General features: G+C 36.2%; 1 protein-coding gene across 1 annotated transcript in view; it reads right to left on the minus strand.

The window, feature by feature from the left end:
• The window catches only part of MUC6 (mucin 6, oligomeric mucus/gel-forming), a gene marked incomplete at its 5' end in the record, with an annotated part of 30,060 nt that extends 14,029 nt beyond the window's left edge, over positions 1-16,031 (minus strand). Inside the window, 15 exons of the mRNA XM_010294310.1 lie at positions 591-840; positions 1,778-1,910; positions 2,563-2,657; positions 3,202-3,363; positions 4,248-4,385; positions 4,617-4,689; positions 5,039-5,143; positions 5,307-5,445; positions 6,314-6,434; positions 7,413-7,535; positions 9,387-9,594; positions 11,491-11,600; positions 12,797-12,884; positions 14,053-14,179; positions 15,791-16,031. Coding sequence (XP_010292612.1) covers positions 591-840; positions 1,778-1,910; positions 2,563-2,657; positions 3,202-3,363; positions 4,248-4,385; positions 4,617-4,689; positions 5,039-5,143; positions 5,307-5,445; positions 6,314-6,434; positions 7,413-7,535; positions 9,387-9,594; positions 11,491-11,600; positions 12,797-12,884; positions 14,053-14,179; positions 15,791-16,031 — 2,113 coding nt within the window. The remainder of the gene's footprint in view (positions 1-590; positions 841-1,777; positions 1,911-2,562; positions 2,658-3,201; positions 3,364-4,247; positions 4,386-4,616; positions 4,690-5,038; positions 5,144-5,306; positions 5,446-6,313; positions 6,435-7,412; positions 7,536-9,386; positions 9,595-11,490; positions 11,601-12,796; positions 12,885-14,052; positions 14,180-15,790) is intronic.
• Positions 16,032-16,441: the final 410 nt, after the last annotated feature.

Genomic DNA, 16,441 nt, shown 5'->3' on the forward strand with positions numbered 1-16,441 from the left:
CCGAACAGTGTTGAGAACACGATATTGTTTGAGCTATTGCTGAACAATGTCAAGGCTGTCTCTGCTTCTCATGCTGCCCCACCAGCAAGTAAGCTGGGAGTGCACAAGAAGCCAGCAGGGGACACAGTCAGGACAGCTGACCTGAACTGACCAAAGAGATATTCCGTACTATACAACATCATGCTCAACAATAAAAGCTCACATAAAGAAGGAGGAAGGAGGGATGTTCGGAGTTATGGAGCTTGTCTTCCCAAGTAACCATTATGCATGACAAAGTCCTGTTTCCTGGAAATGTCTAAACACCTGCCTGCTGACAGGAAGTAGTGAATTAATTCCTTACTTAGCTTTGATTTGGCATGCTACTTTGCTTATTAAATAAGCTTATTTTTGCTTATTAATAATAAGGTTATTACACTATCTCAATCTACAAATTTTCTTGCTTTTTCCCATCTGATTCTCTTCCACATCTGGCTGAAGTGGAGTGAGCAAGCAGCTGTGTGGTGCTTAGCTGCTTACTGCCTCAAAAGAAACAGATGAAGATCCCTCATCTCCATTTTTAGTTTGTTCATCTTTAAACTTGACCCACTTACCAGGTAATCCCACCAGTTATTGTTGACTGGTCAGGCAAGATATACTTTCTATCTTCTAAATAGCAGGGACAATGAGATTTGTGAACACACTCATTCTTGTGGTTCAAGTACATTCCTTTAGGGCAATGGCAGCCTTCAATAGGGATATCAGCTGGATGACATTCCAGGGCTCGGTTGGAGAGTGACAAGCATGTCCTGTCACATGCCTGCGTGTTGTAGCTGAATGTTTGATTGCCAGTACAAGTAATGGCTGTAAAACAAGACAAAAGTGTATGTTAAAATTAATTTATTTATCCTCTTTGTGAAAAATAACTATTCTCATGTCCTGCATATATTGTGTCAACAACTTCAATATTTAATGCTTCCTATTGCTTCTCTTCCTGTGGCTGTGGAGCTTTAGCAAAAAATACTGCAGACCAGGGCTTAACACCAACCATGTAGCTGTTTGGCAGTTTTATGAAGGTTAAATATCTTACTGCTTCTTTGTGTATCTTGGAATAAAATAATGCAAAGAGTGACTTTGCAGAAATACCGATGTATTTTTGAGTAACTGTGAAACTTGTGCCTATGTCTAAGTTGCATAATAGCAAAATGACATCTGGAACCAGTTTTTCTTAGTTCTTTCTCATCTGATGGTACAGTATATATATCTGTGTGTATATATATATATATATGTATGTGTCTGTCTATCTGTCTATCTATTACATCACTTAATTATAAAGTCCTGGAATCATCCACATGCTCACCTTAAAGTATATGAGTAATCTTTTTCATGTAGTCTTAAAATAACAATCCTTTTCTGAAAAAGACTAGAAGGGTATTCAAATTTAGATATTTGTTATCCCATTTCTGCTTTCCGCTTCTTTCTGTTCACTACTTTCCTCAGTACTCTTAAGATGATTTGGACACTGTTTGGAATACTGCTTTACCATTTATGCTTTTTATTGTGTTATGACACATCTGTGAAGTCAGCAGCTCCTGGGAATATGTCTTTTACACCTGCTGGTTGGCCTACTTGAGCAATGTGTAGTTATTTTCTAAGGACTGACAAGTAGTTTTAAAATATGTTCTTACTCAGTTTTATCATAGATGAATCAAACATAGCAATATTCTAAATGGAAACAGATCGACCTGTATGTATGCATTCATCTGATGGCAGACTACTAAAAGTTGGTTCAGTTACTTACTACAGTTGTCCATACTGTTTCTCCAGTTCTCAAGGATTAAACCCATTGAACTGCATGTTCGTGCATACGATCCCAGAGCAGAACAAATATAAGGAAATGTCTCTTCATAATTACAGGCTTGGTAGACACATCTCTGAAACCCAATACATGGAGAGTACTCTGTTACTAGGGAGCAGACATTTGGAAGTGGTAAATCCTGGAGGTATTTAAAAGACACGTAGATGTGTTGTTTAGGGGCATGGTTTAGTGGTGGACTTGGCAGTGTTAGGTTTATGGTGGGACTCAATGATATTGAAGGTCTTTTCCAACAAAAATGATTCTATGATTCTATGCTGAATTGGAGAGGTAAGTCAAGCAAAATAAATTATAATTGCATAACTAAAACTGATGAGAAAGATCAGATTAATTGCCTGATTGATGAATAAAATATACTAAAAAATACCTTTGTTTATTTGCTGCTTTTCATTTTTAATTTTCAAAATGTTTTGTGGAGATCAGCAAATTAATGAGCTTGATTATGCACATGGGAAAATCAATGCTTTGCATAGTTAAAGTTATCGACATGGAGAATTGGAGCATGAGCAAAAATACCTTCTGATTCATAGGGATGGGACTGGTGCCTATGAACAAACAGACTTTTAGTGTGGTAGAGACATAATTTTGAAAAATGCACTTGTTCTTTAGCTTCTATGCATTGCTGATCCAAATGAGTGGGAAACTGTATATGAGTACATTCTGGTCCACATTCGGACTCCCTCTGTACACTGCCTATCATAATTTCCTACCTTGTAGAAAGGAATAGGGTTCACCACAGCATGGCATTTCTCGAACACTGTACCCTTCTTGGTAAGAATGGAGCAATGAGTCTCAGCAGATATTTCTAGTGAAAGTAAATCATGGACATTAAATAGAGAAAGTTAGGAAAAAGAAATGAAAAAGAAATTAAAAAAAAAAACCCTGGACACACTACTCCAGCTGAGCTTTTGGCAATGATGGATTGAACAAAAACACAACTTCTTAGCTTGTTAGCTTGCAGATTATACTTTTGTTCAACATCTCAGTAGGGCCTTGGTTTTTTTTTAAGACCAATAGCAATAGAGACTTGAGAGGACAAAGCCTGGATTTCAGTCACAGCACTGCCGAGCAAGTGTAAGACATCCATGAACATTACAATTTCACTGGCACTATCCCCAAAAACCTCTCATTCATCATCTCAATCCCAGATCTCTAGAATGGGATCTGATAGGCTTTCACTATACATGTATTCTAGAAATCAGAAATGTCTTGTTGGTGACAGAATTGGTGATGTTCAGTCGTCTCAGTCTCTGCTTCTCTCAAACTCTCTCATTCCCCTCGTATGGCTTTATGGAAGTGTCACACAAAGGTAGCTGCAAAGATCAGTTACAACAGGATCATCTACTTACTGTTCAGTTGACTTAAAGCGCAAGGGTCCGTATCTCTCTCTAAAGCAGGATGGCAATTTCCTGCCCTCCAGGAATCTACAAACAGGGAGGCTGTCCCTTCAGTGATATCCATGCTAGTCATGAAGTCATCTGTAGTGTCTCCATTATAATTGCCACACAAACCTAATAGCATCAGAAATGCAAGGCATGACTAAAAATTAATGAATGTGTACACGATGGTCTACATTTCATTCTATAACAGTGAGAAAATTGATTCAAAAGTTCTACATGGAGTGTCAATGAACACTATAGGTCGTGTAGCTGGAGAATCTTGATTATGTACACATTCAGCCGCTGAGCCTCTGCCTTATCAAGTTAAGATTGTCCTCTTCTATTCAATGACAAATTCATACAGAAGTTTTTGTCTTGTTTTTAGAAAAAAGGCTTTTTCAGTGATTTTAAATCATACAAAAGAGAAAGGCCATGAAATGCTTTTGCAGTTACACATGTTTTCTTATGTATAAAAAAGCTGTAATGACAAAGATATACACTTAGACTTTTTTCAAAGCTAAACCCTCTTTGTTATTCCCCATAGAATTAGAATGCAGGATATGCCTTTGTGGCTAATGTTGCTGTGCAGTAAACGTAAACATCTCCATCTGGTACTTATCAGCTGAGAAGCTTTTAGATTCTTAGGCTTATTGTGTTTACAGTGATTGTGCACTGCGTTCAAAGAACCATGTGCTCCAGGATGTAGAGACCACACAGACTAATGTGTTGCCTCTTCATTGTGTAGTAAAGCACATATTGAAAAAGGCACACATAAAACAAGTGAAAAACCAGTATTATATTACACATTAAAAATGTCACCCATCTAATTTCTTTGATTTATTTTAAAGTTATTAGTAAAAAGCAAATTCTTAGCAAATTGGTTTTCCAATGCAAGTATTTCTATTGTCTTTTCTTTCAATCCAGAGGAGGAAGTTTATTCCTTAAAGGATGAGTACCAAGCTTTCAAAATTGCACTCCCTACATTTTCTTCTTCACATGGGGACTAGATTTCTTACCTAGGGTTCTGCCTTTGAATTGTGATCCAACTTTCACATAGGCCTGGAACACAGGTGATGTTTGAACTACAAGTTCCAGCCCGAAGTTTGTATACATTTGAATGTACATCGAGGACTGTCTGAAAATAGTGATGCCTCCTAAAAGAACAAGGATATTTAGAAATACGTAGTTTAATGCATATGTAAGTGTTCTAGCACTCTGTCTACATGTCTTCTCTTTCCACACACAAGTCTCCACAGATGCAATGGGAAGGTTTTAACCTTCCTCTAAAACCTCTGCTATTGGCAATTGTGAGATAAAAGACGCTGAGTTGTGTAAAACAGACATTTAATGTAATTTGAATTTTACGTGTATTCCCTTTTCTTCACCTGATCTGTAAGGTAGCCGCTTAAGTTCATCATCGTCAGTAAGGAGTTCATTCTGAGAAATTACAATTTTGTCCTGCAAGAAAAGGACATGGAATCAGAAGTAATTATCTGTACTGATGGTATTCATATGTTCTTTAAATTAAACAACTGTATTGTCAATGACCTATATAATAGGAAAAGATTGATTCAAGGCTTTTCTCATGTTATTCCATACTGCTTTCAGTTTTCACTTTGAAAATACTCTAACTTCCTGAGTTGATGTGGCAACTGAGATCTTTACTGTGTATGCATGAACCTGAACATATCTTTAGGATCTACGCCCCATAGTTTTTCAGTTCAGGCTACTAGCAATGAGGTTAAGTATTTGTTTTACTAATCTGGTTACTAATATGCTGGATAGAACCTGTGGAGGGAATAGTTACCTTTGTAGATAGGTAAATTACAGCACTAAGTGATGTCTCAGAGTGAGAATAACCAGACTTTTCATATACAGCCATTAGGGTTCCATTGTGTGGCAGGCTGGAACTCTGGAGGAAAACAGTGAAAAGGGAAGTCTGTGTCAGAATAACAATGATTTGTAGAATAAATGTATATCAGAGGAAGACCTCAGTTGGTGTTCCAATAGGAAACCAAAGACAGACTAAAATATATACATTTGATATAGTGTGTTGCTAGACTGCAGGAAATTACCTTCATAAGAACGTAAGTGCAAACCCCATGGAACCTGTATGATCTAGAATCAAACGTGGTAACAAAGGAGCCTCCTTCCAGTGAACATCTTCCAGGGCAGGGCAAGTCTTTGCAGTTCCATTGACCCATCATACATTTACTGAGGGAAACAATAAATTTTGTGTAAGGTTATTCTAATACTAAGGCACTATTTACCAGCAGAGGATTTGATCCTCCTTTCTGGAGGTTTTGCTGTAGCTGATCAATTTGCAAAACTGGTTAGTGAACACAGTGTAACATATACATTCTGAACTTTAATTTCCACTGTTTTGAAATTTCTTTATGCTCTAAAAACTCAGCTACTTCCTAGTAATGGAAGACATAATTTGTATCAATTTTCACCTTATACTTTCTATGCTTTAATTTTCTTTTTCTCTTTATATATCAGTTGAAGTTGTTCATCTTATTTCAAAGTTGCTGAACTTTTATATGGATTATCAGTAAACTTTCTTGGACAGATTAATAATGAAAAGTGCATTCATTGTTACAGTTCTGTGCATCAAATTCCATTATTTATCCTTTATTTTATTTGTTAGAATTATGATAGCAAAAGAAGTAACACACAGAACAATTATTCTGCCTTTTTTTGGAAAAATTTCCAAATTTAAAAAATAGTCTTAAATATTTATTTTCTGTTGCAAAACTGAAATCTAGTTTTCAGCACTGATTTGGTGATCAGAAACACTGAGATTGCGAGAAATAAATTGTAAATACTGAATATCTGTTTTGTACTAATTTTACCTCTACTTTCACAGAGCAGATAAAAATGCTACTGTTCTGTTCGCCTGAAGGAGCATTTATATTTGTACAGATTAATCAGGAAATGAGACATGTACATCTTCAATTACAAATGCCTCAGAGATGATATGACACATTTGCAGCTGCCCTCCAGAAAATTAGGCTAAATTTTCTAATCGCTTGGCGAGGATGCCCTCCATCTTCTCATGAAAGTACCTGTTGCTACTCACCAGGTCCTACATGCTGCTTTCATTGTCTCACCAGGAGCATATGTTTTCCCATTCAGTGTACATGGACACTGATTAATGTGAACACATGTTCGATTCTTTGAGATGTCATCAAGAACAGTTCCTGCCGAAGAAGATAAACAAAATAAATACTTTTCCATATCGCTACTTAGCACTAAAGCTATAACAGGTTGAATGCCTTCCAAAATTAGCTTGAGAATGCTATTCTTGCATGGCTAGTGCACATTCTTAGAGATATAACGTGCAGAACATTTTCTCTTAATTAAAACAAAACTAACTCTTTACAAGTGATAACAGCATTTGGCTACTTGGTTATATGAAAGTGCAGACAATTGTCTTCATTTAAAATTTGAACTTAATTTGAAATAACAGTAAGCTTGAATGTTATTTGTTCAGGTTTTGTTTTTTTTTTTTGCTATGGCACTCTAATGAAGTTGGGTATTTTGAAGAATGGATACATTCTGTTTCCTAGAGTATGAAGTCTACTTTTAAATATGTAGCTCACAACACATTACTTTTGACTACTATAAAATGGTAATGATATTAATGTAAATACAATCATCACAGTAACCTTGGAGGATATTTCAGTTCTGAAATGTCAAGAAACGATGCAAATGATAGTCATAATTACAATTTTTGTAGGAAGTTCATCTTGAACTATTTTAAAGGGATTTTACAAAATGCCCATAATATTACAGAACTTCTCTGAGGTATGCTACCTCTTGCTGGTGCCCTGAAAGGCTAGATACCTGTTTGGGATAGGAAATTAATTAAGCTTACTCAATCTATATTCTAGTACTTTAAGCAGGCAGCATATAATTATCCCATCATGTATCACGGTCTTGTGAGGAAAATGCTTTCACAACTCTGTTCTTGCAAATAGTGACCAAGGATCTTTAAGGACCATAAGTCTTTCAAGACTCCAGTTATACTGTGTTACCCGAGAAATGGCAGTTCTAACAGCACAATGCCCTGAAATGCACTGCTAGTTCATTATTAAGAAGGCTATTCCACTTGACTGGATATATGCCAAAAACATTTGTATGGGTCATTTAGGATATGATGAATACAGAAATGATACCTTCTGGACAAAAGCAACCATAAGTACAGTGACTGGAACAGCTGTACTCTGGGTTGGAACAGGTTTTAATACATGGAGAACCACATTCCTCATAGATTTGGTTAGCAGAACATTTTCCCACAGCTGCAAGAAACAGTGAAAGTGTTAGGATTTTTGAAGTTTAGACATAGAAGAATCTCTCATCAACTATCTAGGATGGAGAAGACCTTGTGATTTCTGGCACTAACGTTCTCTTATCCTGCCTCCATACTCAATTCTTCATCTGAGTATTCATCATCACCATCATATTCACTCTAGCTTTTATTCATTTTTCGTGCCCTATTTATTAGAAACTCCTTTCAGAAGCTTGAAGAATGGCAAACAGGCTATCTTGCAGCCTAACAAACTACCACAAATCAGATTTTCTGTATTACTTGAAGGAGTTAAAGAATATAACTCTTGATGTTCTGTATAATTCCTGCTTCTCAGACATTATCTGTTTCTCAGAATGCAGCTACCTAGCCATTCTAATATATGGAAATCAGAACATGTTTTATGATGTGATAAATTCAAGCAGAGATTTTTCCTTATCTGAAATAGTAAAAGTGAGGTAGGGAAACAGAGGTAGTTAAAGATGAAGCTAATATTTTTCTGAATTTATAAGATGTCATGAGGAGTTTACAGTTTTGAAGGATTAAAACCAATTGCAGACCAACCAAAGAATAAAATGGGTTACCAGTTTATGTACGATGGATAACCTTGGAGAAGAGGAAGGGAAAAATTATTTTAGAAGAAGTGCATTTCACAGTACTGTGGATAGTGATGGACCTTAGTCAGGAATATTTTCAGTAAGTATGAAGAAAGAATGCAAGAAAATGCAATGTTAAACACAAAACAAAAAATGAAGAGTAGCACCAGTATGTGAAGATCAAGAGGAGAATAGAAGAATACAGCACCAGATACAAGGGAGAGCAAAATGATGCAAGGCTTCATAAGTAACAATGGTGAAACGATAAACTATGGCAAGTTAAAAAACGACTTCAACTGGGATTTCACAATTCTTATGCTAAAATCTAAATGGCAGCAGTCTTAAAGATTTTTGAAACAGAATAAGAATCAAGGGATAAGGAGAAATATATTTGTGTTAAAGCAATTAATTTTACTAATTTGCTACCCATGACCATATATTCATATAAATGATAAATAAAAATATAATTAAATGATATGCTTCTGAAGGACAATATCAAATGAAGCAAGATAATTTTGAAAGCTAATTTTTTTACATGAGTTGCATCTCTGGTAATTTAATATGTGAGTTGATTTAGAAATAACAATATCAATTTAAATTAATTTTGACATTTTTATGGTCAGCATGTTCTCTTACAAAACAATGAATTCTGCTACATAACACTGACTATAGATTGAAATTTCAGGTAGATTCAAAAAGAATGCAAAAAATGAATCAGAACTTTGATAAAAAACAGGCACTTGGAAAAATGTATGTCTAATCATGTACAGCTTGGAGAGTAATGGAAGATTTGCTTCCTGTTTGTTTCCAATCAGTAGTTGTAATTAAGAAGGTTGGGTATCTGAAAATGGACTAATGTAATCTCCTCTGAATAAATGGGGCTATGGCAACAGTTAGCAAAAAGGTTCAAAGACTTCAGAGGCCATTTAAATGTTCTCTCTCTTCACTGGCTAATTTGCTAAGTACAATAAATCACTTGATGGATATTTCCCTCTTTTGTGGTCGCTGATCTAGATGTAGCAGCTACATTTCATGCTTCCTCCTTCTCCTTTGAGGTTTCTGTGCTCTCCTGCTGAATGCTTTACCAAAGACCACTGTTGTTTTCTTAAGGAAATAATTCATGTGATTCAGGACAGTAGAGAATTTTCTATCAGTTGATTTAAATTCCAGTTAATCATTGCTCTCCCTCTATATAAGATATAGCAAGGTTAAGTACAATCTCCTATGAATAAGGCATTTGAACTTACAGCAGAAGTTTTCAGTTCTCCAGTTGAACACCATTTGGTGGGACATAGCACATTGCCTTGAATACTCTGACAGCGTAGAGCAAGTGCAGTTGTTTTGTCCTGGCTCACTGCAGTCCTGCATATCAATCTGGCAACGAATGACAAACCCATCCTTTGGCACACTGCAGGTGGGTGACACCAAGTTAAGTAGCTGAGAGCAGATCATGGCCTAAATAAAAAGAGAAAGAAAATTATTCCTACTAGTGTTTCCCCATGTGAAAACCACAATAGAATATCACTGCTAGTTATAATCTTCCTGTTGGTTCGTTTGCTTTTCCCCCTACAGTTTAGTAATATGTATTTGACTTAAAATGCATGAGAAATTCATGAATAGAAGGGTATATAAATTAATTGTAATAGAAGGGTCTTGATATCTTGAATTAGTTCCACTTCTCATTAAGTTAAAAATTAAGTAATTCTTTCAGTACCATCAATCCCCCTAAAATGTCTGAGAACATTACGGGCAGGGTGTCTGTTGTCTCATGGAGATTCAGTTCCAGGACAAACATCGCTGATGTGAAGATGGCAATATTCATTCCCCTTTGAGCAAACATTTGATATGTTTGTATTGCATTGCCCATAGTGTTGCCTACTGCAGGATAAGGTCTCAAAGAGAAAACAATGTAAAATGGTTAAACCTCCCAGCCGAGAGTTCTCCACCAGATCAAAGTAATTTTTCAGAGCGAATACAAGCAGTACTTACAACCTTCTTCAGAACAGTATCTTCCTCACAGGATGCACAGAAACTCATTTTCTTTATTCCTGCTCTTGTTAAAGAGATGCTACAAAACTAATGTTTCTCTGTTTTTTTCTATTCTGGGAAAAGGAGAATCTCAGAAGGATTCTAGCTGGCTCTTCCTCTGTGGGATGAAAGCTAAACTTTTTAGTCAGAGGAATGGTTTCTATTTTCAAACTAAGAGATCCTCAGGTTACTAGAAAAATAAGATGAAACTATTAAGGAAAAAAGGAGAAAAATCTCCTATTTCAAGGGAAAAGGGAAAACAGGCATTCTGTAATTACCAGTAACCTATATACTGTATACAAATAAGTACCCGAGAATCGCAAAGTAAGATCATATTCTTGTCAGGAAGTGCAAATGGAATTAAAGAGTATGATCATTCTATATAAAGACAAATGCTTTTTTTAGTGGATAGCAATGAGTAGTTGCCACTAAGCATATGGTGGCTTTATGACCTTTATGGCCTCCTAGGTAAAAAAAAAAGAACAGGTTGCTGACAGAAATGATGGCGTTTCCATCTCCTCAACCTGGAAGATTCACCCAGGAGATACTCAAAACCTACTAGGACATTGGCCTGGTTAACCTGCTCTAGCTGACCCTGCTTGAGCAGAGGGGTTGAACTACATGATCTGAAGAGATCTCGTCCAAGCTAAACCATTCTGTGATTCTGTAAAATCTGTGAGGGAATGCAAAATTTGAGTTTCCCTGGTGAAACAATTTAACAGGATTGTCCTAAGTAGGATTTGATTCCTGTATCTGCAAAATGTTTGAAATAGAAGCCCTTTTGTTCTTTGCTCCTACCAAGCTTCCTCTTTCAACCATAGTTAAATGGATGCATCATGTTTCAAGTATGTTGATTTTCTTTTCATCTAGGACTGGAAGTGATAACAGTTGATAGTGATTGGCCCTGTTATGAATGCTGTTATCTGGCAATACGTTTAAAGCATTGTTGAATGTCTTCAAGCCTGTACATCTTATGTCAGTTCTCTAGTTGTTCAATAAAAAGTTCTTTAAAACCTCACTGGTTTCCATGAATTTCCTGTGATGACCTGCATGAAATTTCAGAAAGCTGTGAGCTAAATGCTGGTAGGTTTATATAAAAAACGCCCACAGGTGTTTTTCAAAACATATTTTAATGCAAAGAACTCGTTTTCTTTCTCATATCATGCTATACAAATTTTGACTTTATCCATTTTTATGGAAGTCAGTTTTATGAAACCACTGCCTCTCTGTTGTTGGTTTCTTTCTTCCTTTCTTTACACCTCTGTTAAGTGTCATGCTGAAAACCCAAAAATCATGCAGAAAAGCCAAGAAGATCTTTCTTACATATTTTTTGTGAGGAACGGTGGAAATTGGTATTTCCTCAGACAGGCAGATCTCTGACGGATCATCCATTTTTTGTAACGCAGCAAATTTATATGTATCCAGCAAGCTACCTGTAAATTGAAGGGTTATAATTTGTCAGGAAAAAGCCCACATGGATGTGTTTAATTGTTGCTGTGATGCAGCAAAACTCAGATTCTACTCTTTAACTGTGAAAGGTCCTACTAATTAGTCTTCCTGATGATAACAACTACCTCTTTTGCCCTTCACTTGGAGCTTGTTCAGTAAAGCATAGTTTTATCACCTTGATAATTTCTCTGAGCTATTTCCTAATCTATTACATCTACTACCTTACATGATACCAGCTGCTACTGTTTTTCTGCCAGATGTTATCTTTTGACAGCTGCTAATTCATGCCTTTTCTCCTCTTCTCCCATTCTTATATTTTCCCCTACATGTGAGTTTAAACTCATCACAACCCCAAAAATATTGTATACTTTTTAGAACTCTCTTCTGTGATGTGTATAGAAAACTGCATCTGGCTGTGTTGATCTGAGATTAGTTTACTGTGCAATTTAATGTCTCCACACTAGCACTGTAGTGCAGATTAGCGGTGTACTTTTAAAGCAAATCTTCCAAACATCCCCACTCCGTACAATTTGATTTCTGTTGTGTAGTGGTCTTGGCAAACAGAGTTCCTTTAAGATGAAACCAAGCCGGAAGATGTGCTCCAAGAGCACACGTAACGAGCTCCAACTGTTAATGGGCATTAATTCAACAGACCAGATTAGAGTGACTCTAAAGTGAATCCCCCAAACCACATATAGTACACATGTCAAGTCCTCAGCACCAACTAGTTTGTTCTAAAGTTTCACCCTTATTGGGACACACTACTTGTTGATGTCCTTGTCTGCTATGTTCTTTTTATTATAGCCTCAATCTTGCTTTTGCCTAACGTAATCATTTCCCTCACTGTGCCTTGCTATGAACTTAGACTGTTCTGAAAGTTATGTGAGAGAGACTGTGATCCTTAGTACCTAAAGTATTAGTACTACCTAAGAAACTATCTGTTTCTAAAATATAAGAGAGTTCTTATCACTTCTCTGGGGAACTCGCAATATTATTGTTATTATAGCAAATAATAATGTGTAGCATAATCGTATGATAGGTATGTAAGTGACCTATGGAAGTGCTTTACTCAGTTCTGAAACTGAGTGAGCTGTCAGAGCAATGTTAGTACAGTATTACATTTCCACCTTGACTCAGATTAACTACTTCTCCTTCTGTCTGACCTGTCCTTAGATCTTACCTTCACTCTCAAATTCATTCAATTCATAACCATCATAATTTCCACACATTCCACAGGTTTTCCCCATATATTTTTTTTCAGTCAAAACCTAAAATAAAATAAACCAAAACATTTAAAAGGATGACCCTAAGTAAAATTATCCATACAGTATTACATTTCTCAAACAAATTCAGGTCAAGAATCCAATTAAAGATGATCCTTCCATTAATGTCAGCGACTTGATTGGAGGAAAAGTTTTGGAAGCAGTAACTTCTTTTCCCAATAGGCAAATAGCGATTGTTGTGATTTTTCGATTTAATAAAATAATTATATTCTAAGACATTTGCACAGAATTCAGAGAGGGGATAATATTCTAAGGATCCAGAAAAAATAGAAAAGAAATTATGCTGTTTCCTTACTCATATATTTGCTGTCAGAGCATGGATTTCAGGTTTGTTCTGTTAAGAAATTGAAGGTTACAGGAAGAAAATCTGTTTTCAGAAGAAGTTTATTCAATTATCTATTGCTCTGGAGAATAAAGTGGTAATATGACTACTGGCTACAATAAATGAATTATTATGAAAACCTTAGGTCAGAGTAAATGATCTGACTACGTAGTATATAGTTGGTATCCATCACAGTAACATTTCCTGTTATAGGTGTGACAGTAATGCTGGTAAAACTCCCAGACAATTTATTACATAACAATCTCCCTGTTTTAGCAAACCTACCAATTTAGAATGCAGTGTCTTTTATGGTATTAATATCACAGGTCACACTGAGAAAATATATCCTCTTCTCTAAAACATATCAGGGATTTTAGAGGGAATACATGAAAAGATTCAGAAAAATGAAAGAAACAAAGGAGCTGGTAGGAGCACCATATGTTTGAAACCAAAAGATGTCCAGGGGAAGGACAGTAGAAATGACAAAACTATGACATACACTATTAAATTCTACACAACTTAAAAAACTTCAACATCCCTTTAGCAAAATATTGTAGCTGCTGGAACAGCCTGAGCAAAGTTTAAAGTCTGTGAAAGCATCCACAAATCTCAACATTGGTGACTTTAGTTACTACCAATGCTGGAAGTGAAAGGAACATGCAGGTATAAAAAGCAAAGCTTTTTATTTCAAGAGGAATGGATGAAGCAGGAAAAGAATAAATATTCAAATAGTAAACACATGCAAACAGCACCTATTATATCTAAAGAGATCCTGTCATTCCAGTAAGTCAGTGAGAATTTTCTTCTGCTTTATGAGAACATTTTACTAACCATGAGATAGTCATCATTGTTCCACATGACAACTAGCTCCATCTCCATCAGCTTGGCCACCAGACGGATGTTGCGTCCATACGGTGCTATTTGAATTCCGTTGCTGGTGTAAGGCAATGTAACGACACTGTAATAAGGTGAGAAGAGAAACTGACCTCCTCATACCAATATTATGCAGGTATTAGTTATCTTTTTTAGATATAATACACATACAATCTGAGTACTTGCAGCAACATGAAATAGAATTTTTCTCCTTTGTAACGGTAGTATATCAAGATGCATTAAAATTTCTGTTGATTGAAAATCAATGTCAGCAGTTTCGTAGAAGAATCACCAGAGGATGGTTGCATACCGATTATACTAGTGAAAATGTTTGCACAGGACTTGGCATCTTCACTTGGTTTGATTTTATTAGGGTATAGTTATATCGTTCAAGAACTTGTAACAATACAGTTTGTGTGGTAGAACTATTGTTGATTATCCTGAAGAGCTTCTATGGACTACAGCCTGTTAATATAGGAATTATTGCTAAGACTGAAAATTGACAAGATTAGAGAAACCTTTAACGGGAATGTTGTAGCAGAATTAGGTTTTCATCCTTGCAGCTGAATTCTAATGCTACAAACTTACAACATTAAAGAACAAATATATGTTGCTAAGTACTCAGTAAGTATGTGATACAACCACAGAAAAGTTGGTTGGAAGGGACCTTCTGAAGTTGCCTAGGCCAGCCTTCCACCTGAAGCAGGGCTATGTGCAACACTAGGCCAGGTCAGTCATGGCATTTTTTCATGTGAATGTAAGACAAAAATTTAAAATGCAGATCATTGGGTTAGGCCCATAGATTTATATAGTTTTCCTGGAACATAAACTAATAAAGGAAGTTTTTCTAAATACACTTTGCTAAATTAAGGTATAGCTGCAAGTTGTCTTTTTGTCATGGTGGTTATTGTACCCAGGTAAGTATACTAAGAGACAGACAATCCACAGTCAATTATTTTCCATATCCTCATGTACTCACAGACAAAAATTCAACACTGCCTATCTGATAAAAATGCTGAAAACTTCCCTGGAGAAATTTTCTTGTATGGAAGCAATTTGTCTAGAAAAATGAATGAAGCAGAACCCAAAGGTTCACTTCAGTGTAATGCCTCAGTAAAAAACCTCTTTTCTTGACTTAGTAATCCTTGGAACAATGTGAACAGTCAGTGATCTCATACACAAGGACTTCCTTGTAAGCCACTGCAAAATTTCTCTGTTGGTTGTATAGTTCAAAGTTTCTCTTGTACCCTATATATGTGTTATCTTTAGCACAGAGGGTTCAGAGTTATCTAAGTCTCAAATCAAATGAAGTCTAAGCAGAACACAGGAATTTCCACCAATATCTACTAAAGGGTATAAGCTGTTTCATCTGTGCTTGTAGTAGAGATAAGTATAAGCAGACTATCTAGGAGACTGCAGTTTCAATGTGAGAACTTGTTTTGTTCTGAGAAGGTTAGTTTATCCCTCTGCCCACACAGATGTACTCTAAGCTTGATTCAAATACATGCAAATGAAATACTTATCTAGAGAGTGTGAATGCTTGATGGGGAGAAATGGGAGTGGAGTCCAGTTGGGTGTCCTAAGTTCCATAATTTGTTAATTCATTTTTGATACAAAGTAGTCTTCTTTAGTGCAACTGCTATACAACTCCTTGCCTTCTTTAAACAGTTTTTCCCCATTCATTGCAGAATCTTACCCAACACTCCTGACAGAAATGTTGCCTTTCTCAACAATGACAACAGAAGGTCCCAGCTCAATAATGATCCTCACAATTTTTTTGTCCAGCCCACGGCGGAACTGAATGTTGAAATCTGGGCTGGTTTCATCACATACAGTTGCAAAGATATAGTTGCAGGTCCCAGTGAAGTCATACTGGTATTTATCAAAGGTTGAAAAATGCCCTCCACCCCAGGTAGAACAGGAATCCTTGTTCAAAACTACAAAGGTAAAAGAGAAAAATGGATTTAGGTCTCCTAATAGCATATTTACTCATTCTGATTGTCATTTCAAATGTAAATAGCAGGAAAAGCTAGTAAGTTTCTACTCAGATTAATTACGTAAACAACATCCTAGCCTCAAAATTTTATCTCAAGTCAGGAAGTGAAACAATTGCTGGAGTCAGAGCAATATTCTTATTTACTGTAAGCAGAGGAGAGCTCCCTAGCTTCCTAGCTTGGGGAACACCCTTCCATCTCTTTTGTGGGTAATATAAAGTTTTACTTTCTTATCTGAGTCTGCTCGATCTGTTTGCAAAGGCGACAGCTTGCTACTGGACAGACCTTTAACATCTCAGTCACAACATTTATGAAGCTATCTATGGCCATTATATATCCAAAGACAGTCTTCA

Source organism: Phaethon lepturus, unplaced genomic scaffold (assembly GCF_000687285.1).
Source record: "Phaethon lepturus isolate BGI_N335 unplaced genomic scaffold, ASM68728v1 scaffold3869, whole genome shotgun sequence".
In the NCBI taxonomy this organism is placed as follows: Eukaryota; Metazoa; Chordata; class Aves; order Phaethontiformes; family Phaethontidae; genus Phaethon; species Phaethon lepturus.